Source organism: Cyphomyrmex costatus, unplaced genomic scaffold (assembly GCF_001594065.2).
Source record: "Cyphomyrmex costatus isolate MS0001 unplaced genomic scaffold, Ccosl1.0 scaffold449, whole genome shotgun sequence".
Lineage (NCBI taxonomy): Eukaryota > Metazoa > Arthropoda > Insecta > Hymenoptera > Formicidae > Cyphomyrmex > Cyphomyrmex costatus.
The window spans coordinates 587,253-611,621 of record NW_017278737.1 but is presented as its reverse complement, the minus strand read 5'-3'; the positions used below and the strand labels follow the sequence as shown (position 1 = coordinate 611,621).

At 33.1% G+C, this 24,369-nt stretch overlaps 1 protein-coding gene across 1 annotated transcript in view; it reads right to left on the bottom strand.

Annotated features, from left to right (window-relative positions):
- tinc (transmembrane protein tincar) overlaps positions 1 to 6,149 on the bottom strand; it is a 41,540-nt gene extending 35,391 nt beyond the window's left edge. Inside the window, exons 1-2 of the mRNA XM_018544519.1 lie at positions 6,101 to 6,149; positions 772 to 1,051 (exon numbers count right to left, since the gene is read on the bottom strand). Coding sequence (XP_018400021.1) covers positions 772 to 1,045 — 274 coding nt within the window. The 5' untranslated portion in view covers positions 1,046 to 1,051; positions 6,101 to 6,149. The remainder of the gene's footprint in view (positions 1 to 771; positions 1,052 to 6,100) is intronic.
- Between the last annotated feature and the right edge of the window lie 18,220 nt (positions 6,150 to 24,369).

The following is a 24,369-nucleotide window of genomic DNA, read 5'->3' as shown; positions in this document are numbered from 1 at the left end:
ATTCCTAAATTTATAGTCGATTAAAGAATTATCAAGAAGCACAACATTAACATCCTGTAAATAGGATGTTAATTCATTTACAATTTCTTGAATTTACAATCTATGTACTTAAACTAACAATTCTCTGATTTTCTGTTAATCCTATCGAAATGAATAGGATTAAGATCTCTTCTTGGTTCGGAAAGAGATAGACAGCATGAAAAATTTCGTTGGCAATTCCGTCTCTACCGTGTGTCTTTTACGTAACGATCTCCGGTAACGGAAGCCTCGTACCAGCTGCCAAGAGAAGAAATTTACGTAAAACCGCCGCCGGAAACAGCCGGAAAATAAGGAAAGGCAACGAACCATTCGGGACCTTGCCCAGAAGTTTTACTGATTAAAGTAACAAATGAAAGGGGAAAAGAAGACCTTCGAAGTCGCTAAAGTAATTTCATAATCATCACATTGTTCTTTTTATATAATATTTCATAAAATATTCATTAAAGTTATATATCAAATAATTCTGCAGATGTAAAACAGTTGTACAATCTTATGTTGATAACAAAAAAAGTCGAAAGAGGAGGTCCTATCGAAGATTTTATAGTACACATTGAGAGATTATTAGATTCGATTCAGTTGTGTGTGACAGTAAAAAAAATAAAATAGGTGATTCATTTGAAGACGAAATCACTAGTCCAAAAGAAGATTTTCAGATAATCCAATGTTGTTAATGTGATCGATCCCGTAGAGAGGTGTATTTTAGCGGATTAAAACGAGGTAGAGCTATCTTACCGGCGAATCGTCTGGCGTATCTCATTGCAATGTACGCTTGAAAAGCGACAGCTACGATGCCGTACCAGACGGACCAGAGGCTGTTCACATGACCGCGTATACACGATTCTTTTCTCGTAGATTTTCGTACCCTCTTCGATTTGCCCGTGGTCGTGGTAACGCCACCGGAGCTTATGCTCGATACAACCGGCAACGGCTTCAACGGCTTTTTACACTTGGCCTGGTTCACATCGTTATTGTTTTCGTATCCCATTAAGCTCCCAGTCATCGACATTTTGTTCTGAAACATACAATTAAGAGCCGTGCACTTAATGTAATCTAATCTAATAAAAATATATAACGTCTATATTAAATTAGAACACAATTTCAATGTACATTCAGTTTATTTAAAAAAAAAAATGTTCGTATACGTTTCAATTCTCGCTTTAGGCCCTCCTCTCAGTATACAAAATTATATCTTAAACACTAATAATACGTTAAAACATTAGCAAAGCAGTTTCGTAAATTTCTAAGAAATTTAGACAATCTTTATTCTAAACAAGAATTGAAAAGTATATGAATGCTTTTTAATAAAATTGATTTAATGTTGAGAGAGAGAGAGAGAGAGAGAGAGAGAGAGAGAGAGAGAGAGAGAGAGAACAAATTGTTTTATATAGCTCTGATAAGTTTTTATAGATTCATTTATTATAGTCTGAATTTGATTATTTGAGTAACCTAAGGCCGGCCACACGGGTTCGAGCAAATTTGTCAAATATACTCGCGCAAGCTGCCTGTGCAAATTTATTTGAACGTGTCAGAAAACTGTACAATCCAATAAGAAATGACAATGGAATCGATGTCAACTTGACGTCAATTCGATGTCGATTCCATTGTCATTTCTCACTGGGAAATATTTTACTTGCACAAATGATTGTTCTGACACACTATATGTTCAAATTTTGCACAAGCAGCTTGCGTAAGCATGTTTAACAAATTTGCTTGAACGTATGTGGCCGGCATAATATTTATGAATATCATGCAATGTGTGTGTGTGTGTGTGTGTATGTACTGTAAAAAAGTCCATAATATACAATACATATATTTTACATATATATATTTGTATTATAAACTTTTTTATCATTATTGAATTTTCAAATTTAACACTTTTTTTACAAGCTTTAACAACTCGTGATAGAGGTGAGAATAAATTTTATAGACATCTTGTATATATAATTAATTAATCACAACTCAAATAAGGTTTTTTTTTCGTATAATAAAAATATCTCTGCTATTTAATATTTTTTAACAGCAACTAACGGTTTAATAACAATTGTATGATTTTCCAGCAAAAGTTTGTTATTCTTTTGTAAAAGCTTTTTATTTGTAACGTCAAATTAAATAAACATAACAAACTTCACACACAAATAAAAATTGTGTTAAAATAATTAACATAATATTAAATAAAGAAGTTTTCTTTCAATTACTTATAAGACTTATGCAGCTTAACATGATCATGAAAATTAACATTTAATTAAATGCATAAAATAACAATTTTTAATGTTTAATAAAATTGGGATTACAATACTCTGAATATAAGCAGCTTAAATAAAGCAGCTTAAATGAACTACGATTAACTGTTCGATAATATTTTTATGATTTATCGATCAAATTCTTTGTACTTTCAATCGCATTTCAATCTTCGTTAATAATAATTATTCGAACGATGACTTTCTCTTGAACGACCCGAGTCATTTTCATTTTGCTCGACTACGCAAGAGTTTCAATGTGCTCCGACGGTTTATCTCTTGTGCGCCATTGAACCCTCTTGGGAAGTTCTTTTTTCTCGTTGTATCTTTTCCTGCGCTAAAGAGAGTGCAATTCGCGCTTCTTTCTCTTTTCTCTCAGTATTTCATAGTCACGTTGTGCGGAAGCGAGGAAAGTCGCGGATGTGGTTATGCTAAAATATTAGGATAGTACAAAGCTTTATATTTTTTATTTTTAATGTTAAAAGCAAAACTAAATTTGGAATAATTCTTTTCCGTATAGTCTGTGAATAAATTTTTATTCCTTACATATAGAACGTTGCAAGGATTTGTTACATGTTGAAATTTTCAACGCTTCTTATTGTCTTATATATAGTATTATCACTCTTCGTAACATTCCTGAGAAATTAATTTTCATAAATGTCCAAGTAAACTACTATATCGATTTTTTCCGTACAAAAACTTAATTAATTATAACTTGCAATAACTCTTTAATTAAGGGTAATTAATTAAAGGTAAGAAATAATGTTTCTCAGCGTGTTATATTGTTTTATATTATTAACATATTGATTTTAATTAAGTGGACCGTGTTGCGTTTGTAAAATGAAGTGCCATTTGTCTCGTCAAAACGTGAGGTCAGAGTAATTAAAATTAAATTCGCATAGTTTTCAGTTTAGGACTTACAATTTGTTAGTGGTGGAGAGCATTGGGCAGGCCTATACCTGTTCGATTTCAAGAAAGGTTCGGGTTTTCAACCCCTCGCGCTTGACTTCTCCGAGTCTGGGGGTTGTAAAGTGCAAAGTTTTATGATCGTTTTCGTTGGATTCGTTCCGCGATAAAATTTCAAGGAGGGAACGACGGGAGACGGTGCGTGCGAAGAAGCACGTGCGTGACCGTATCAGGGACTTGAGGCATGTATTCGCCTTCCTGTTTCACGATCTGAAAATTTATGGTTCCCCCGCGTACAACCAGCCACGAAATCCTCGTTCCACAATGGCGGACCTTTCCTTCTGCTTCCTCTATCCTTCGCGAGCATATTCGATATCTGAATGGTTTCTAACGATGATGGTTATTATATAAAGTAGAGATATGAATGAATAAGCTGACACATAAATGACATACAAAATTATTTTAAAGCGCGTTATACAATAGCAATCTGTCTAATATATATAGGTAATAATGAAATCTCTTATGAATATCGTATGAAATATAGTAAATATAAAAAGTACATTTTGTTCTGGTATACACAAAGGATTCGCGTATTCATAATCTAAGAAACTAAATTTTTCAGCTATATGAATACTTTTTATGCGTCTAAATATTATAATAAAACTTTTCATTTTTGCTTTTTTTTAAAATAACATATTTTAATTATTATATATTTTTTAGATAAATAATTTCAAAAAACATGTAATATATTTTATTCTTTGTTAATAAATTGCTAATTAATGTTAACTTTTAAAAAATAAAATTTTCTTTAAATATCCTTCTCGTACGAATACTTATTTTTACACTCACTATAAACATTTTTTGGAAGATCCTGTGGATAATTGTAGCGTGATTCTAAAGCATGAACAGTGCTATCTGTATGGAGATCCGTAAGCAAGAATTTTCATGCTTTTCACCTGCTCGTCGAGTCACTCTTACGCGGAAAGTGGAAATATTAATTAGCATCCAGACGAATCCACATTACACGGTAGCATCAAAGGAAATGTCAAAAGAGTTGAGTTTTGTATATAGAGACTCCTTATATCCAAAAATTTACAACAGCGTGCTTGAATAAAATAATCGATAAAATGTTCTTATAAAATGTATTGTGAAATTAATTTAAGTGGCATCTAATTTGGAAAAGAGACTTTAATTAACTCTTTTACCACACATTACTCCATAATTTAAGGATTATTAAAAGAAACCTTAATAAATATCTTGAAAAATTACGAACATCTAAAGGAAAAGTTAAATGAAATCAACGATTCTTTACAAATCTATCTATTATAGAAGCTTTTTTAAAAGATATTTTAGTTAATTAAACTGCAATAATTAACTTTCATATCATTAATATGAATTATAATTTTAAACAAAAAATAAAACTCTTATCTTTCTACCTATCGCCATGGAGAAATGTCAAATTGAGTTTTTTGTTACTGTTTAAAATTATAATTTATATTGTAATACAATGTTAATTATTGTAGTTTAAAGAGTCAATATATTTTAAATATTATAAAACTTTTATTAATAATTAAATATTTAATCGGCTTTTTTAAACATTTTCTTATATATTTGCAATTCTCATATTTTCCTCTATTAAAAACATCAAAAACAAGTAATTTTAAACGTAAAGATTTTATTTTAAATAGTATGTGCTTTTCTGTAGTCAGGTGTGTAGTGCGGCACTAAATATATATCGGACTATCGCTGGATGTAAGAGATAAGTGGCCATCACTATTCTAATACATATAATAATATGCTGCAATCGTATCGTCCATGTTTACCTCGTATTCGCAATACCTCAACTCTTCCCTACACACATTTTCAAATATTGAAATATACATACGTTTTATATTTTCGTAGAATAGCACGAAGAAAATATAATTATTGAAAGTCATTAAAAAAATGGACTATAATTGTACATAAAACATGTATTATCGAATTAATTAGGATAGTTAAGAAACTTTACCAACGTTTTCTACTTTAAATATTCAGTAAAATATTGGCTCTTTAACTTCTGCGGTATTATCAAAGTGATAGAAGCCGCTTAAAATTAGCTTTTATGCTTGAAGGATTATACTTGAAAGTCGCTCGCAGATTTTGAAAATCTTTCGCTAAGTCCACTGAATCGTCGTGGAAGCGTAAAATCCTCGTGCATTCGGCTAAAACTTTCGTTCAAGTACAGAGCCTATAGTCGAATGGACGATAAAAAAATCTGAAATTAATAGAATTTGTAATTGTTTTATTTAGTATTTATTTAGTAATCAGTATCAGTATCAGTATTTATATTATTATTTGTATTATTATTAATATTTGTAATATTATGTTGAAATGTTGCAGATAAAATTTACTTGTTTTTTCCCGTAGAATCTAAATATGTAACATTTTACAGGGATCCCATTTGAAACTTTGATGTTACCCCCTGCCCCTCTTCAAGGGGGGGGGGATGGATTTTTGTTTACGTAGTTAAAAAGATCCCACGAATATATGAAACTTTCTCATGAACAACTTTTTGATAGGACAAATATTTTTAGAATTATTAGCTTGTAACATCAAAGTAGGCTACTCTATGCATATACCATATATTTTTTATATATATATATATATATATATATGTATATATCTACGTATATAAGATTTATATATATATATGTACATAAATTTTTTATTTACAAAATGTTGCTCGTCTTTTATGTTTTGTACTGTTTATATGTGAGTCTCATAGAATCCAATTATAGCGTGTCGATTTACTACTTGACTTTGCAGTGAAAACTTCACATAAAAACTTTTTAAGTGAAGATTTAATCGATTGGTCGATGGGGTAGGTAATTTAGATTCTCTTCGAGCATGAAATCGATATTTAAGTTACCAGAACTTACCAGATTTCTGTCGAGTCTTCTAAAGTCTCGAGTACGCTTCTCCACTGTAACCAACTCGAAGATGTAGCATCTTTGGCGGTAGCAGCGCCTGAAACATATAGTAACAGAAGGACATTTAGCAAAATTTCATTAATAAACTAAAATAAAATGACAGTATATAAGAATATCAAAGATCATAATAAAAATAAAATACTGTAAGAATATTGTATTTCATCAAGATATTTAAGAGTTAATAAGAGATTCGTCACGAAACTTGTACGAGAATAATTCAAATCATTATGCATGATCTTCTGTCCTCATGTTCACACTGACATTTATATTTACACGTAAACACATATTAATTCTCATACTATATTTACATTGCAAGTACATAGACGACTAGCGGCTTCATTAATCAGATTGTCTTCGTGATGTTGTTTGCACGGGATTAGATAATATTTGCCGGCCGGTTCTGTTTATTCTGGAGCAAGAATGCTCGAGGAGAGTCGACGTGATTCGCACGAATCCTTTGTTGATCAATAAAATTTGGTGCTTACATAAGCCGGATAATGAGCTTGTACCCGCTTGGACAGAGGCTGCGTTAATTACACCCCATATGCCCGCATTTATGGCTACGTACGGTTTACATAACTCGTACTTCGCATTTGCTTTTATTGTGCTCCAAATGAGTTGCTTTGTGCACATATCACGGCGTGCATTATCGTAAATGCGTCTTAAAATTCGCCGCATACGAAAGCGTAGCGTGGATTTTAAAATAACGTATTGAGCCCCATCTCTCGTACAAAGCATAATTGACCGTATAAAATCTTTTTAATCCTTCCGTAAATTACCGTTACGAACACAGAGAAGGATTTATGCTTCCCGTTCCTTTCTATTAAACGACATAAAGATGACAAATGTGCAAGTCACTTTCAAGTATTTTTTTTCACGACAAAATTAATCTCTGAAATTTATAAATAATTTTCAAGACTATACTTTCAATTGTTTTTAAAAACGAAGAATGCATAGAGAACAATAAAATTAGTCTTTATTCGTACAATTATTACAAAATACTATCTTTTAAATTACCCGGCATTCAACGATTTTGGTTTTATTATTACAATATGATTTAATGTCTCCATCTTTCTCTCTTTCTTTTTTTTCATTGACCATACGATCGATTTCGCAAAAGAAAAGAAAAATAACATAGTGCTATTAGTCTGATTACGGTTTCGTATTACTTGGTTTGAGTACCACCTGAGCTTTTCTAGGATGGCATTTGGCCATTGTATGCTCTGGTAAGCTTGGGTCGAGGAAGGTATAAGCTGGTATAGGTGGTATAAGAAGGCAAAACCACGAGTTCATTAATTTTACCCCTCAAGGCAAACCTCGAGCCACACAAAGCATGCCCGTACATTAACACAGTGCACAATACGAATAAATATGCAAAGTGGTGAGCGAGCTTTGAAGATATACATTATGCAATAACAATTCTATTCGAGTATCTACAGTAGGAATCATTTTTAGTCATATTTTGGAGGAGGGAAGCGTTTCATACTGCGTTAATTAATTAAATCAATCAAGCTTGCGCCGAATTAATTCCACAAAATGATGGCATTTAGTACAAGTTCGCTATTATACCGATACAATAAAAGAAGATATATTATGCATAATTCATGGAAGTATGAAAAGAGCTAATCCGTCTCATTAACCAACTATTTATTTCATAATTATTATAATTACTACTATTACAATTCCATTGTCGACATTATAATAAAATTATATTAATAATCATAAAATATTATCTATATCCTGCCTACATAAAGAATACATGGAATAGATGTACATACATAGATATATTTGACGTAATGTATAATAGTATCATTACTATTCACACACGTTTCTCTCTAATTTTCCATATTTATAGAAGATTTATATATCAACTAGATGTATACAGGGTGTCCGGAATATAAATGTCAAAACTTTGGGAGTATGTAGGGGATTAATAAACTAAGAAAAGAGTTCTGTAAAGATATGCTCGTTTTAGAGAAAAAGATAAAATTTTTTCCATAGCTTTGACATTTAAATTCGGCATACCCTGACTTTTCTCCATTTTCATTATGCAATACTAAAATATGTGTATCTGTGTGTATGTTTTGAATAACAGTCTTGAAATAACGATTTTTTGGATGTAGATTCTGAACAAAACATTAAATTACTCCAGTAGAATCATATATGCTAAATATTATATATTAATATTAATCGACTTATAATATTTATACCATAGTAGAGATCCTATCAGTACTTATATATAATCAACGGCATAAGAAAATCAAGCGAGAGTAAAAATATTATTCAATAAGTATAGTAACGGCAACCAATTCACGATATTTATTAATCATGCAGGAAATTATCATGACTCTTCAAGTTCCAGCCTCCGCAAAATTTTTGCGTATCGCAAGTCCGAACGCGCCGGTAATTACATCACTCGCAATAAATCAAGACTGCGCGCCGCTTGGCATTAATTATCCGTCACCATGTAACTGAACGGTGCAGCACGCACAGAGTGGCAAAAACTTTCTTCCACGGCGAGAAGAATGCCTACTCCAATAAAATGCTCGCACGGCGCTGATTTATTAGCCGTGGCTTCCGTCACACCATGCGTTGCAGATACTGGTATAGATCCGGCAATCATCAAAATGAAAATAGAAAGTTTTATTGAGGACATTATAGTGTGTAATAAAGAAACTGTACATTTGTCTGTTTCGCGCGTAAATCATTACATAACGGAAGGTGTTTTTAATGCAAAAAAAACATTGCTGTTTATATCTGTAGAATAACTTTTATAAAAATTAATTTTGTTACAGGAGAGAGAGAGAGAGAGAGAGAGAGAGAGAGAGAGAGAGAGAGAGAGAGAAGATTTCTGTTTCTATTTTAGAAAATTTTCTATAAAAATATATTTTCTCGATATTGCTCTTTTACCTCAAAGGTGATTTAAATAAGAAAACATGATTTTTGAGATATTACCAAAAATCTATTAAGTAAATAAAATTATCCTATTAATAATCTCAAAAGTAAACTAACTTAGTTTTATAAAAAAAATCTTTGAAATAATTACGATTGCAAAAGGATGGTTTTTAAAAAATCGTCAAAATCATCACAACTCCAAATGGTAATATTTTTTAAGGATTGTAAAACAAAATAAGTGACATAAATAATATTTAATCATATTAAGCATATTGTTTACATTATTTGATTAGTTAATAATTTTCTGTCAAATTAAATAATAGTGCTTCTCTTTTTCTGGAAAACTTAATTTTTTTTGATTATTGGATATAATTATAACCGTAAGTCAAATTACATTTGTCAGTATTATAATATTGATTATTGGCGTCAGTGAGTTCAATCGTTCGCGTAACAAATAAAGAGGTTATCTTTTATAATACCAATCAATCTACACATTTATCATCCAATAAATATCGCTTTCAATTAATAACCGCTTGTAATGCAACTCAGAAACATTTGTTCTCTTGAACATTGTGAAATTGTGATATGAAACATTTAATCTCTCACTTTCATACACGATGTTATTAATAATTTTAAAACGCCAGTTGCAGTCGATATGAAAATCGGCGATTGTCAGGATGAAAATGGTATTGTCTCATTATAATATTAAACTAATTCGGCAGATAACATTTATTTACCGCGTGTAAGTTATAAACTCTGTACTCAAAAGTTTAATTCGTATGCGTAGTGCAATCTGTTGTAAATAAAGTTTAAATACTGATAAAATAATCCCCTGGGAATGGTTTATGATGCACAACTATAACGGTAAAGCGCGACATGTCCCCGAGTTAACGCAAAGATTGCAAAAAGAAGATTATTCATGTATGTTTTTGCATATAACAGTAAACTGACGCTTGTCAGCAATATTGTAAAAAGCACGAAAACACAATTATTTATTATAATTATTGTATTTATTATTGTATATAAATAATCGCTATTTTTGTATATAATATAATAGTTAAAAAGTGATTTGAGGCCGAGTTTAACGAAGAACGCCCGAAATGAAACATATTGTACGCCAAGATGTACTCGGGAAATCCTATTATCTCGTTGGAAAAACTGAAGATTCGAAAAACGTGAGGTCAAGATGGATTTCAGACTTCAGTAATTTTGCCGAGTTTGCGGCTTTCTTCCAGAAACTAACATCTTTTTTTGTCTCCCTATTCTCTGTTCGTCTCTTCTTCCGAAAGTCGCTCTTCTTTCGGTTGTTCCAAGCTATATCGTTTGTCAGGTTTCGTCTGGTCAGAGGGAAGTCTCTTATTATCTGGGATATAAACGCGCTATATACTTCATGATTGAAAAACAAGAGAAAAAATGGATCGACTTATTTTGGAAAGTTAATTTATTATATAAATATGTATGAAAGAGTCTTGGAAAAATATTAACGATGACCGTACATGTTTACACGGAATTCTCCTAGACAGTCAATAGAGCAGTTTAATTCACCAATCGATGAAAAAATTTTTTTTTCTTTTGATATTTAATGAACTCAAAATTTTGTGGCCAGTTTTTTGTCATCATGTAAAATATTATAGAATACAACATCCAAATGTTTAACGAGAAGCGCAATATTTCCAAATAGTTTGTTTTTTCTCATTATTTACCGTAATATACAGATAATATATCATAAGGGAAACTTTTTTTTATCTTAAAATTAATGATTATTATTGCGTAACATCTGCCCGCACTGCTTATGTTTCAGCTGATGTATTTCCCAAAGGAAACGATAACCCGAAGGTTCATTATTTCGTTGGAAAGCGTGAAAATTCGAAAGCAGAAATCGAGATGAGTTTCGGACTTTCGCCGAGCTTGCGGTTTCGTGATTCTCGCTACCGTCGTCTTCCTTCATCCCACGCCCCCCCTTTTTCGTGATGTCTGTCTTCTCCATGCGGGCGCGCCGAATTCAACATCGCCACAATTTAAGGAAGGAAGCAACCAGGAAAGAGAGACTGATTTCGAAGAGATTTCCCGAAGTTGGCGGAGAGAAGCTTAAAGCTCCGCAGGCGGGAAATGCTGATTCGGAATTCTCTCGGTGGGGACACGAACGCGGTGCAGCGGGGTGATGCGGTTAGAAGTTTTCGAGATTGTTTGTCGTGCTAGCCGGAATATAAATCGGGCTTAACTCGTCGGTTCCCTTTTCGTATGGTTAGGCAAATGTGGCTTTTACGAGCACCGGTAAGAAAACGAACGTTTTTAATTCACTCGGCTTTTCATCTTTCCACACCGCCGTTGCCTGAATTCAACGGAAGGAAGACCATCTACTGCCCCGGTTACTGACGTCGTTTATGAAGCACCATTTTACATTATTTTCATACATTAGTATATATTATCTTATATTAACATATCGACATCTCACGATTTTAGTTCCAAAACTATGAAATATTCATAACACATATTCGTGTGCTCTCTTTCTTAAAATACTAAGTATCTTAAAACTTCTCCCGTGTCTTATTCCTTCTAACCTTCTAATTATTTCATAATAATATCACAACAAATCAAAATATATAGATACTTTATTTTCGGACAATTCTATTTTATAAAAAAAATTATGTGGTATATTTTGAAAATATAAAAATATTAAAATAATATACATTAATTAAATGCTAATATACTAAGCAAAATTTTCTAATACCTTTTTTTCAGATGCAAATATCATTCTCTCTTATTTCAAAAGTGATATAATTGAAAAAAATTTAATTTCTCAGAAATAAAGAAAATATTTTTCAATTTAACAAGAAATGATTAACTAATCAAATATCCGTAAAAAGTAAGAATGTGTTATTTGTTGTACTTTGTGTAATTGTATGTTTTGCACTTGCAGTTCCGGATTTTAGAAAGGACGAAAGATCTTTGAGAAACGAAGAATAGGCAGGAAGAAGGTTGCTAATGGAGAAATGTGCATTGTCTGAACTGGGGAGTTACTTGTATGTCCATCTGTGGGCGTTTCGTCATCGCTCTATGATATATTCGCGCAAATGATCATACATGTGCACACGTATACATGGACCGAAGAAAGGAGTCCGCTTGAAAGAGTCCCGAGAGGTAAGGGGGCTGCACTGTGATAATTCTAGAGCCCTTACCGTCACGACCCATCGTTTGGAGCCCTTCTCTCGACGCCCTCGAGAGCCCCTCGCCGAGGTTAACTGTTGCCTCTTTCTCGTACGGCAATGCACATCGTTTGACACGTGATGGACTCTCGTTAATTGGGTTCGATGGAGCCCCATATGAACGAGGGCAACCAATCAGGAGTAGCTTCACTTTCACTCGCAAGTTTGATGACAATGATGCGAGCAGAGACACATTTTCACAATTAAAAAAATTGAAGATAAAATAAATAATTATATAAAATTAATACTTTCGACAAAAAAAATCAAAAAAATAATATAAAATAAATAATCAAAGTAGATAATGTAATAATATAACGCTTTATAGATGTACGTTTAATATATACATATTTTAATTAAGATGTAATTGTATCTATTATATATAAAACGATAAAATTTACTAGATTATAAAAAATATACACATAAAACAATGCTTCCCCAATGAATTTCCTAATTTGCATATTAAATTAATTCCGATCAAAGAATTAATTATTAATATTTAATTATTAACTTCCTAATTAAGTATTAATCTGGATACATTTTAAATGATTTATTAAAGTTATTAATATTAGGTTAGTTATTAATACTTCAGTTAATTAATAATTTCGCTAAAATTTGGTCCCAACGCAATAAAGCTTCATGAAATATGTGCGTCTATCCTTTCTAATTTCTTTTAATTAAAAATCCAAAAGATATATCTTCCCCAATGTAAGGATAACAATGTGCATTAAGGAACTACTCGTTAAGGGACGACAGAACTGACGTTATAATTTATCTCGCGATGTTCTACTGACAATGAGAGTGATACTAACATCATTACGAAAGAATAGCATGATACGACTCTACCTCGAATAGGATTTGTTACAGACGTTGCTCACATTCTTTTCAATTTGTCCATTAATACAGCAGCTATAAACAAACATTTCCAAAGACCTTTTCTAAATTATTTTCATATACTCTACGTGTCTACATGTTTGCCTACATATATAATTATTAGGTGCAAAATTTAAATAAAATGTCAATGTACGATCTGGAGATACTTCATTTTTTAGTTTCCATTAGAGAATCGAATGATTGATTGATGTATTTCGTAAAACGATCAGACGTATTAACCCTCATAACGTTGTTCACACGTGCATGCGATCAATACAGGTTTCGTAGGGTAGACTGGCGAAATATGAAGAGAAAACCGGCAGCAAAAAGAGAGAAAGAGAAAAGTGAAGAGAGAAAGAGAGAAATGGATTGTAAGGGAGGGCTGGCGGCAATATTATACGTTGGAAAGTTAGACTTGAAAAGCAAAACGAAAATTAGTCCTGCAGATCTCATTAGCGTTGTTCTCTGTAGACGTGCATGCCAAAATTACGTTCAAACCGTGGCAACTGAAGAAGAATCCTCGAAACGAAATAATCCGCGAGTCGAGTTGAAAAGACGGAAATTGTGGAAATGTGATACGGCTTGAATTCGACCGTTTTTAGGCGTGAAGGGATTAAGGAAAGGTGAAAAGGGTAGAGGAGTTAGGCGACGAGGGCTGACACGATAGTAAGACGATGGGGTTGAAGTCATAGGACTTGTAAGTTCGAGCGATCAATTACGTTAAGTTGTTACCCTAATCTTGAGTTCTGTAAGTTTCTACGGTAGTGGGATAGATATCTTGCGTAATTTACGCTTTGACTAATTCTTGAAATTTATGACAGAATAATTTCGACTTCAGCAAGCCTACGAGTGCTGTGTACATAATGAGTTTTAGTAAACGAAGGAAACTATTTTGATGGTGTTTATACATTTTATGCTAACCTCGTACTGTGCTGTATATTAATATTTGTATGTTATAAGTTTATAAATAAATAAATTTTGATATTTTTGGATGGGATAAAATTTTATGCTCAATAATAATTTTTATGAGATATACGTTTAATTTTTGTTTTTTGAATTGTAAATTATTACTCACAATCAGTCTTGAGATATTACTCGATCTAGTTTTATTTGGAAATTGGAAATATAACATGACATTTTTAAATTCATAAATTAATAATTATTGATAATTATTGAAATAATATTTATTTGTTCTTCGTTACATTATTATCGTTATTTATTTATAAAAATTTATCAATATTTTTTGTGAAATAAAGGTCTGCTTAGAGATATTTATGATAAAAGCCGAATTTTCCAATAATTCAATTTAAACTTCATTAATATGTGGGATAAAATTATATTACGTTGAATAAGTGTATTATATTAAATATATTAACCTTAATCGGTTTTCGCTCCAAAATTTCCTTAACTGGTATTCGCGGTTTAGTGTACTTTAATTTAATATATCGTTGCTTGAAGTCAATATAATTGAATGATCTTTTTCCTCGAATTGTGAAATATAAAATCTAAGGAAAAATAATGTACAAACTTAAAATTATGTAAAATTGTGAAATAAAAAAATTTATATAATAATAAATAATTTTTCACAATGGTGTTGGAGAAAATGTTCGTACTAGATCAAAAATACTACAATTATATGTGTATGTGCAAAGATTATATTTTTTATTGCAAGACAATAGCATTAATTGCACATTTTACACAATTAGAGATACCTGTGACATAATATTTAAAAAATTTTTAATTTAAAAAATGACCATTACTTGTACACAGATTATATAGCATCTTCTTTAAAAACTATCCCTCTATATGAAAATATTTTAATCTCTCTCTCTCTTCTGTATTGTAGCGTAAAGCAATTTGCAGAAATTTTAGAAAATTATACAAACTTTTCCTATTTAGGTATATCAATCTTTTTTACTTCATTGTTATTGAAAAGTGTTAAATCATAGCGATGGTCATTTTTTCATTTAATAGGACAATTAACACCGGATAACGATACACCAATCTGTTTGACAGGAAAACCTCATGCACGAGAACTTCACTCGTACCATACAAAAGAGGCTAATAGATATTTGACCTCGCGGTTTTGGCACAACCAACAGTAACCACCGTAGCCATTTGACTCTCCATTTACTTAGTGAAAGAGCAATGCGTTAAGGGTCAGAAGATCGAGGATCGTCGATTTGTATAGTCAGCGCCCGATTTGCATTTAGTCTACGTCCTACGTTCTCAGAAAGCAAGAAGACGCAAATTTTTGTTTTTGATATCGGTAAAGATCAAAAATCTTTACTGAAATTAAGAATGATCCACGATGAAATGCAAAAAAACGAGCAGCGTAAATAGAATTTCTTTAACATCTGAATTCTTTAATATCTTTATTATCATACGATATATATTTTCTACAAAATTTTTAATAAAAATCTTCTGACTTCTCTATGTATTTATATATTTTTCTCTATATATTATACATGTTCAATACATATTTAATTTTCTTTAGCTAATATCCTAAGAAATTCGGTTTTGTAAACATTTTCCTATTTCAAATAAAATGTAATAGCTTGTGAATTAGGTAGCTTTATATAAATCAGATACAAATATAAGTGTGTGTGTGTACGTGTAGCTTATTGTTATTTGGAGCGGTAAAACGATGTAACAAGACCGTGTCTACAAGGATATGTTTGGGCTTATACTTAGTGGTTAGAGAAGGGTTTGACCCGTGGTATTGGTCTTTCGAGTTCAGATCCCTGGGCCTGGGCTAACCTTAAACGAAATGTGTCTAAATTCAGCCACTGAATTAGATTTACCAATCAGTTTGCTGAGGCAAACAACTGTCTTACTTGATACACGATATCCGAGTTGAACACAAGTATCGAGTAAGAGAAAAATATAAATTTTTAGAAAATGAAAAAAATTGTCGAACTAAAAATATTGCATTAATTATCTTTCTCGGTGCTCGCAAACATTGAAATCGTCACAGGAAAGTTTTTCATTAAACAAGGCGTGTCTATTAAAAAGTTTTACAGCGACATTTACTACACCGGTTAATTTCCACCTCTGACGAATGTAAACGCTAATTATTCAACTAAACCGGACGATGTTAACGAGCGGCCATAATTTCGGGAAAATTAGAGAGAGAGATGGAGTAGCAGGATTTTTCCGCCGTGAATGAAAATTAAAACCGGAGCAAAATGAAGGGCGACTAGGCGGGAAAAAAAAAAAAAAAGAGGCGTATGCAACCTGCCGGCACAGTCGCGCAAAATTGCCGGCAGTGTTTTCAGTCGACACTCGGAGGTCGTCCGTTCCTCGGGTTCTCGATTTTTCCCCATCTCTTTTTCTTGCGCGCAAGAGTGGCTAGAGGGAGACCTTCCACGGGATGAGCCAGGTCAAGTTCACTCCAACATCCGAGAACTCTTGGACGACGAGCATTTTTTTTTCGTCGAGACTTCCCCGCCCCTCTTCCTTTCTTTCTAAAACCGTCTAAAACTGTTGCCGGAAAAAAGTCCATTCTAAATTAAGAGAGAAGAAAATCAAACGAGAAGAATCTCAAAAATCGAATCGAGTGCTCGTTCGCGATGCGACTTCTTTCCAAAAAAATTTGAAAGCAAAAAGTAACTCTAATGTTGGAACATTATTCGCATTCTGAGCACCGCGTCGCAGTGCAGTATTTCTAAATTCCATCGTATATAGAATGAGAGAGATTTTGGAAAAAGTAAAATATCAAAATTTGCAATCGAGGAATCGCACGATATTTGGCAATTAATATTTTGGGAAATAATGTTCGTTGACAATGTTGTATAAATTGCATAATTAAATTGCGCTTTCTCAATTGTTATGTATTGATCCGTTCTAGAAGCATATTTCGCAAGAAGTTTCTTCCTCGTCGAGTGCTGAATGCTGAATAAGTGCCTTACTTGGTGAATATCTAACTTCGCTTCAGCTTCCCACTTTGCGCTTTGCACTTTACCTTCATCACGTTATAAATAAAACTTGCAAAGAGAAACAAGATGTGAAGTGCTAGGCGAGAAACAGCGCTTCGCGAGAAGTAAGGTCTTTCGTAAAGCGGACGTGCATACATTGAATTGTTCCTCGCCACCTATCCATGAATCATCCTTGGCATCCTCGGTATATTCAATACTCGCAAATGAAAGTGTTCTCAAGATGGGGATCGGCAACGGAGGACCAAAGTAATCCCGCGATGGGGAAAGCCTGCACTTGACATTCAATAGATTACCGTACATTCGAGCGCGCCGACAACGAAATCGCATTTGCGCGATGACGAAGGCGACAAATCGAGAGCCGCGTAATGCTGGTCGAATCGCATTAAGGCGATAAGATGAGAGTCAGGAGCCGGCGTTCCTAAAGCTCTTCGCTGCCGACTAACGAGAGCTACTCCCGCGGGAGAGGACGTTGGAAACGTGGATGCGATCTGACGTCGATAAAGTTCGTCCCCGTTTGTTTCGATGGCAGTGCTCGATGGCACTGCGAGAAACGGGAGACGCGCTGCTGACGACGATGGTGGAGGATGCGCAGCGGATGCGCATCAAGATCGATGCACACGACCGAAACACGCGTCGGTCACGCAAGTTGCGGCACACCCTCAGCAACGGATGCGGACGGTTGGCCCACGACAGTAATACGATTACCGATGCTCCTAGCCGTGTGATATTCGCTTTGGGAGGGTTGACTATTAAGTTGTAAGTTTCGCATGGAGCGATACATTTTAGTCACGTGATTTCAAACACATTGCGTCAGCATAAATCTCTCGTAAAGGCATGTGGTAATTCGTGTACTCTGACATTGATCTTTTCATACAAATTGGAGCGAGTTGCGAACACTTAAAGAAAAGATTAAAAGAGCTGATAATTATATCCATCAGTTATTAAAAGTTTCTATTTATTATAAGATACTCCAGATATTTAGCTTTAAACTATAATAATTAACATTCAATATTATCAATTTAAACAGTAATTAAAAGAAAAACAAAACTCTTATCGTTCGGAATTATCCGCAGGACAATGAGGAATCGATTTTAGCTTAGCCTAAAATTACAGTCTATATTAATAATAATTATATAATTAATAAATAATCATCAATTTTATTTCATTTCTCCCTTAGATATGTTCGCAATTCCTCCACTCTCCTCTCTCAAAATCATCGTGAATATAATATTTATTATACCTTAAACAGCGTGTGAATTTTATGGTTACGTGTTACAACAATGCGTGTTACGAAGCGTACATCGGACGATCACTAAACGCGAGAAATAAGACGTTATCACTATTCTAAAATATTGCGATAGTACCGTTTGCGTTTACCTTGTCGTGTGGGTTCTCAATTTCTCCACTCTTCTATCAGTGAAATTCAAAACGCTTTCAAATAAAGTTACTTGTATCAAGATGTTTTAAGGACACTTGATTATTTATGATTTGAATAATTGAGTGATAACTTGGTTATTTTTGATATTGAACGGAATTTAACTGCAGAATTTGGTTGCTAAAATAGTCTCCAATATTCTGAATATTTAAACCGTACCGATATCCGAAATAACATCTGTTATCTGGAGTTTTATTAATTTTGACCTTGACACTTGATTCTTATCTATTTTTAATTTCGACCAATCATACATTTTTTCGTCTTTTAATTCAAATTTAAGCCATTAATTCTGCCATACAAATTAAATATATAAAAGTATCGCGATGGCCATAAAGAAGATATTCTAAAATTAGACAGTTATATATGTATTATGATAAAACATGCGAATTACAAGAAAGGAGAATCAAGACGGCTTTATAGTTCGCTGATAACGTTATCGAAACAGCTGTAACGCGTATCTTACGATTTATAATCCCGACGTTAGCTATCGAAGTACCACTCCCATCTACAAGATAGATCGACACTGTGATTGTACTTCTACTTTATATCTCGACTGACGAATGTATCATGCTTCTCTTATCAACAAATCATTATTAACTTTGATACTGTGGAATTACGAAACATTATTCTACTTAATCTCGCTCAATCTCGACCGAAAATATAGTCATCTTGAAACGTTCATTAGGAATAAGGCACAAAAACGCGAATTATATTGATTTTCTAGATCGATTTTGCGACATATTCTAAGAAATCCTTGCACATGCAACCGCAATTCATCATCGCTTATATCAGAGCGTTGCATAATGTTTCTTGATAATAATACTTAATGTTCGTCAAATATACAATACTTTTAACATTTGCGTATTCAATCTTACGATTTGAAATGGCATTTGAATGACATGAATTCTTATTATGCGGATGCCATAATAACAAATAAATAAATTGGTATCTAGTATTAAATTTAGTTATTTATATACCTATTATTGAGATATCATATTAAATCGACAGCATTTCAATAAACTATATATCACCGAGGGAAAATATCCATGTATAATTCTCTTGCGTAAACTAGGGACTAGAAACTGGGACATGCTCTATTTGCATGTAATCGATTGCGGATTGCAAACATCTGTTGCGGGTACAATTTTTCTGCTTTACGCCGCGCAATCCCACCGCAATCTATTGCGAATTGCAAGCGTAGTTGTGAGTCTGTTGTATCGCGAACTTTCGGAATACTTTGCATCGCGATTGCAATGGGCTGCTGTTATGGCTCGTTTTCCAAATGGACTCGACGTGATTTCCATGAATTTGATAAGCGACGTTAGCGTGACATATTTGCGCTACACGCGGTTTTACAATGAAATCGCTACTGATAAGCTTTATATGCTTTTCGAAATGTTGCATGACGGAAACAGACAAAAAATCGCGATAAAAGTCTAAAACACGAGGTAAGTTCTGCATTGCATAAGACTGGTTCTCTGAATTAAATAGATGTGCATTTCAGATAATGGAACAACAATTAATTTGGTATTCCTTAAGTAATTTAAATCTGATTCGCTTGGAAATGTAATTTAAGCCTTGTTATCGAGACCTCACGGCAAGTTCAAGTCTCGGAAGTTCAAGTGTAAGTGCATAAGAGCCATGTTATTAAACCGCAGGGAGTATAGCAAAGATTATTGCCAGCGAGGGAAGAAAAATGATAAAAAGAACATATAAAGTCAAGTGTGCAGAGTGCCCAAAGAAGCATCCAGTTTATAAACCCCATGATAGCTTCTCTTCAGAATAAATGTGCATCTACCATATAGCGTACAAAAGATCGCACGATATTAAGGAAAAATATGGAAAGATGAAAAAGTAGATGTGACAAAATTTAAAATTGCTTCACGTCATGTTCCACGCAACTCGTGCATATAATATTTTTAAATCAACGAGCAAGAACATCTTATTCATCAAAGAACATCTTTAAAAAATTTTCATTGTGTCATATATCCCAACTTTAGATTAAAGTTAGTTGTTTACACCTAATTAAAGAGATAATCTACCTGTAAAGTATCCAAGTTACAAGTCGGTAAGCAACTTAAGTAGACGAACAGTAACGAATTACTTCCGCCTCTCATTAATCATCGGTTAAGTTGGTATAAAGTGGCAGTTTCTGTATTCTAAACGCAGACTGGCGCGTAGACTCGAATGCTGGTGTTCAGGTGCGCGCTTTAAACCCGCCTCACGCCGCCACTGATGGACTCATTAGCAAGGGATTCTTCGTTTACTTCCACCCTATCGATTCTGCGCACCGTTATACCCACACCACGAGGCGTCGCACGGCAGCGCCTTCTTAATTGATTATAAAATTGCGACGAGGTCTCTCGTCATCGGTGGATTATCTGTTGAGGATTAAATCGATGATTCATCGCGGGGGGGGCTCGCCATCCCGCGGGTTCGGTGGCCTTTTGTTCCGACCAAGTCGATTTCCGCTCTCTATATAGCCCGGAAGAATCGAGTAAGCTCCTTCTACATTTCCCCGTAGGCAGGCACGTAAAATGTCGATCCATTTTCCAGCAAAAGCTCGCGCGACGACGAGACATTCCGGGCCTTTCAGCGTGACGCGTTACGTTCCACGGATATTCGCGCTGCGAAGACGCGAACGCGCGGCGTTTCACGATCTCGCTTCGAATGCAGGCCGATACACGGGGGTAATTGTAGTTTTCGACATGTCGGGGTGCACACAAGGGAAAGCGCGAAATGATGATTGATCGCTCGCGCATTGCATGCGGAAGGAAATTCCTGGTTATCTGAAAGCGAATTTGCGTCATTCACTTTCAGCCATTTCGAAATAAACTATTTAAGAGAAGTGTAAAGAATAGTAGTTTCGTAAGTTATGCAAAGATATGAAAAATGGAGTTAGCTACGCATTCGTTTATTTTTTCAATTATTCTGACATATGTAGTAAATTGTTTATGTTTCCGCAGCATAATATATTTATGTTTTATATTAATTTTATACATTTATAAACATATAATAATTAAATTAAAAGCTTTGCTTAAAAATATAAGAAGCTTAAAACATAAAGCCTTCTTAAAAGCTTTCCTTTAACATGTATTTTTTAGAAAATTATTTGATTAACTAAACTTTCAAATATTAATCTTCTTCCTTTTCTCCCTTCCTTAAACTATTGATATAAATGGTTTGTTTTGCATAATATTTACATGAATTTTTTATTATAAATGCAATCATATAATAAATTAAAAGAGATAGTTTTACTTTTAAATTTTTTACACAATCACATATTTGAGTAAACGTCCTATTAATCTCTCCCTTTTCACGCAAAAAAATTTTGCTGTTTCAACTAGAATTATCGCTGTTTTTTGTATCTGATAGAACATATGTATCATACGTATAGGATTTATAGCACAAATCTAAAGTTTATCTCTGTCATCTATATAATTAGCAAAACATATCCAATATTGCAATATTTTTCTTTAAGTATAAAAAGAAGTTCCTGCAAGCAATTAAAATGCAAATATTTGCGCCATATCAAGATGATCTCTTGAAAGAATCGGCATCGTCAAATCAGTGTTACCCCTCTGAACATAGGGAGGAAAATCGCTTCTTCGAATACGTGGCTCGTTTTCCACAAAATTTCAAGTCTCAAGTTGAAATTTGCTCGCGAGAAGGGTTAAACGTTTATCCCTCTTTTGTGACATGCCTCGTCTCTTCGCCACGCTCTGTCACCCGCGTGAATAAGCTAAGGTGGTAGAGGGATGGAGTGAAGAGACGGGGAGGAGAAGGAGGTAAAGTAGCGGAGGAGCAGTAAGAAGAAGAGGGGGAGTGACCTCCTAGGATCTTGAACGTTACGAGAGGGAATTGCCGGAGCGTGAGGGGCTGTAAAGTGCGTGACACGCGTGACAAACGCACTCGGATTAAATGCCGTCGCTCGAACTGCTTTTCTGCTTCTAAAGGATGCCTGGGAGTCATCATGCTCTATACAAATGATTCCGTGTCGGCGACGAGTTCAAGATTTCAGGATTGAAATGCAAGAACCCGTAAATCTAGCGCTAATCGCCTCCATTTAGATATAAAAGCTTTAATCTAAATATGTGAGAGAGTCGAATATAAATTTTTTTTTAATCTATATGCATAAATATTCAAGTAGACTACCATAATTACGTACGTATAAGTATACGTTATATTTAAAAAATTATTACTTACCAGTTTTTCATATTTTAATACAAAAGTTTTGTACGTAACATATATTTTTTCATATATTGTATTCTTCGACCAATAGACGAGCAAGTAAGATATTAGAATATTCAGATACTTTTTAATCATTTGATAAATTAATATTAACGACTTTGGTCAAAAAGTATTTGAATATTCTAATATCTTACTTGATCGTCAATTGGTCGTTTTTTGCTTTTCTTTGCTTTGCAAACAAACGAGCGTTATCTTATATTGTTTACTATATATTCTTCGAATTAATATACTTTTACTATACTATAGGAAAAAATGTTTTCCTAGTATAGTAAAAGTATACTAAGAAAATACACACACACACACTAGGAAAAAATGTTTTTAAATAAAAGATTAGTAAGAAAATAAATTACATGTTGGATTAAACAAACTCGAAAAGAGCAACAGGGTTAAGACGTAAAAAGCAAAGTACTCTTGTATTACTGTTTTATATCGCGTGAAAACGTAAAACTTCTTAAATGATAGGAAAGTCTGCCGAAAGCCCCTCTATGTTGTCTTTTCTGAACGGCATGTGGATTTTCTTTTCGTCGCCAACGACTTTCATGAAATAATAAAATCCTCTCTTGTATCAAAGCCCAGAATCCTCAGAAAATGATATAAATCTACTGTCAGTACGTTTTTCGTTCTATCGTAATCTTTAAAACTTTTTCCTTGCCTTTATTACGCACATTTTAATGTGAGTAAGCCTTTATTTTCGCCAGCAGAACCCCGATATTACATGCGTCTCCGATTTACAAATCATCAATAAGAAAAAAAGAAATAACAGTAGGTTATACGAATAGTTTCGTATTACATCGTTAACGAGCAGTCGATAGTAAAAAGAGTACCGTAAAAAAAAACATAATTAGATATATTTTCGGTATATATAAAATTTACTATGTAAGTTATTTTATATTAGATACTTGAAAGATATACATTTGCAAGATGCAAGTTTAACTATAATAATTGTAGAATCTTATTATCATGTTAATATGATGATATTATAATATCTCGAATCGATATTAATAACATTTGCATGATTTAATCTCATTAATCACTTTAGTAAAAATTTTTCTTAAAGACTCCATTATATAATTATTTAGAATTTTTCAGAATTTCTATTATCAATTTTATAACTTTTTAGAAAATTTCTTACATTTTTTGTAGGAATTAGGATATTTTTCAAAATGATGAGAATGTCTATACCTTTCCTATAAAATTCTTCATATATGTTTTCATATGTTGAAATATTAAAAAATTTCTCATTTTATAATTTTTAATAAAATCTTGTAAAACTTTAAAAGCAATGAAATTTGAAACATTTTTTTTGAAATTATAAAATGAGAAATATTTTAGAACTTATATACATTAAAAAATTCTACAAGAAAAGATTTTCATAAAATTTTTGAAAAATGTTCCAATTTATATAAAAATTCTGAGCAAGGTTTCCATTAGGATAGATTTTATACTAATATGTATAAGATTTACATTAAATTGCCACAAAGCATTTTGTTTATAAATGACGATATTGAAAGCAGGAATGCATACCATTTCTTTTCATCTTTATATTTTGTTCTTTCATCTTGGAAGCGAATGGATAAGACCCATGCGATTATTATTCAAGTAGAATTTATTCTTTGCTTTCGT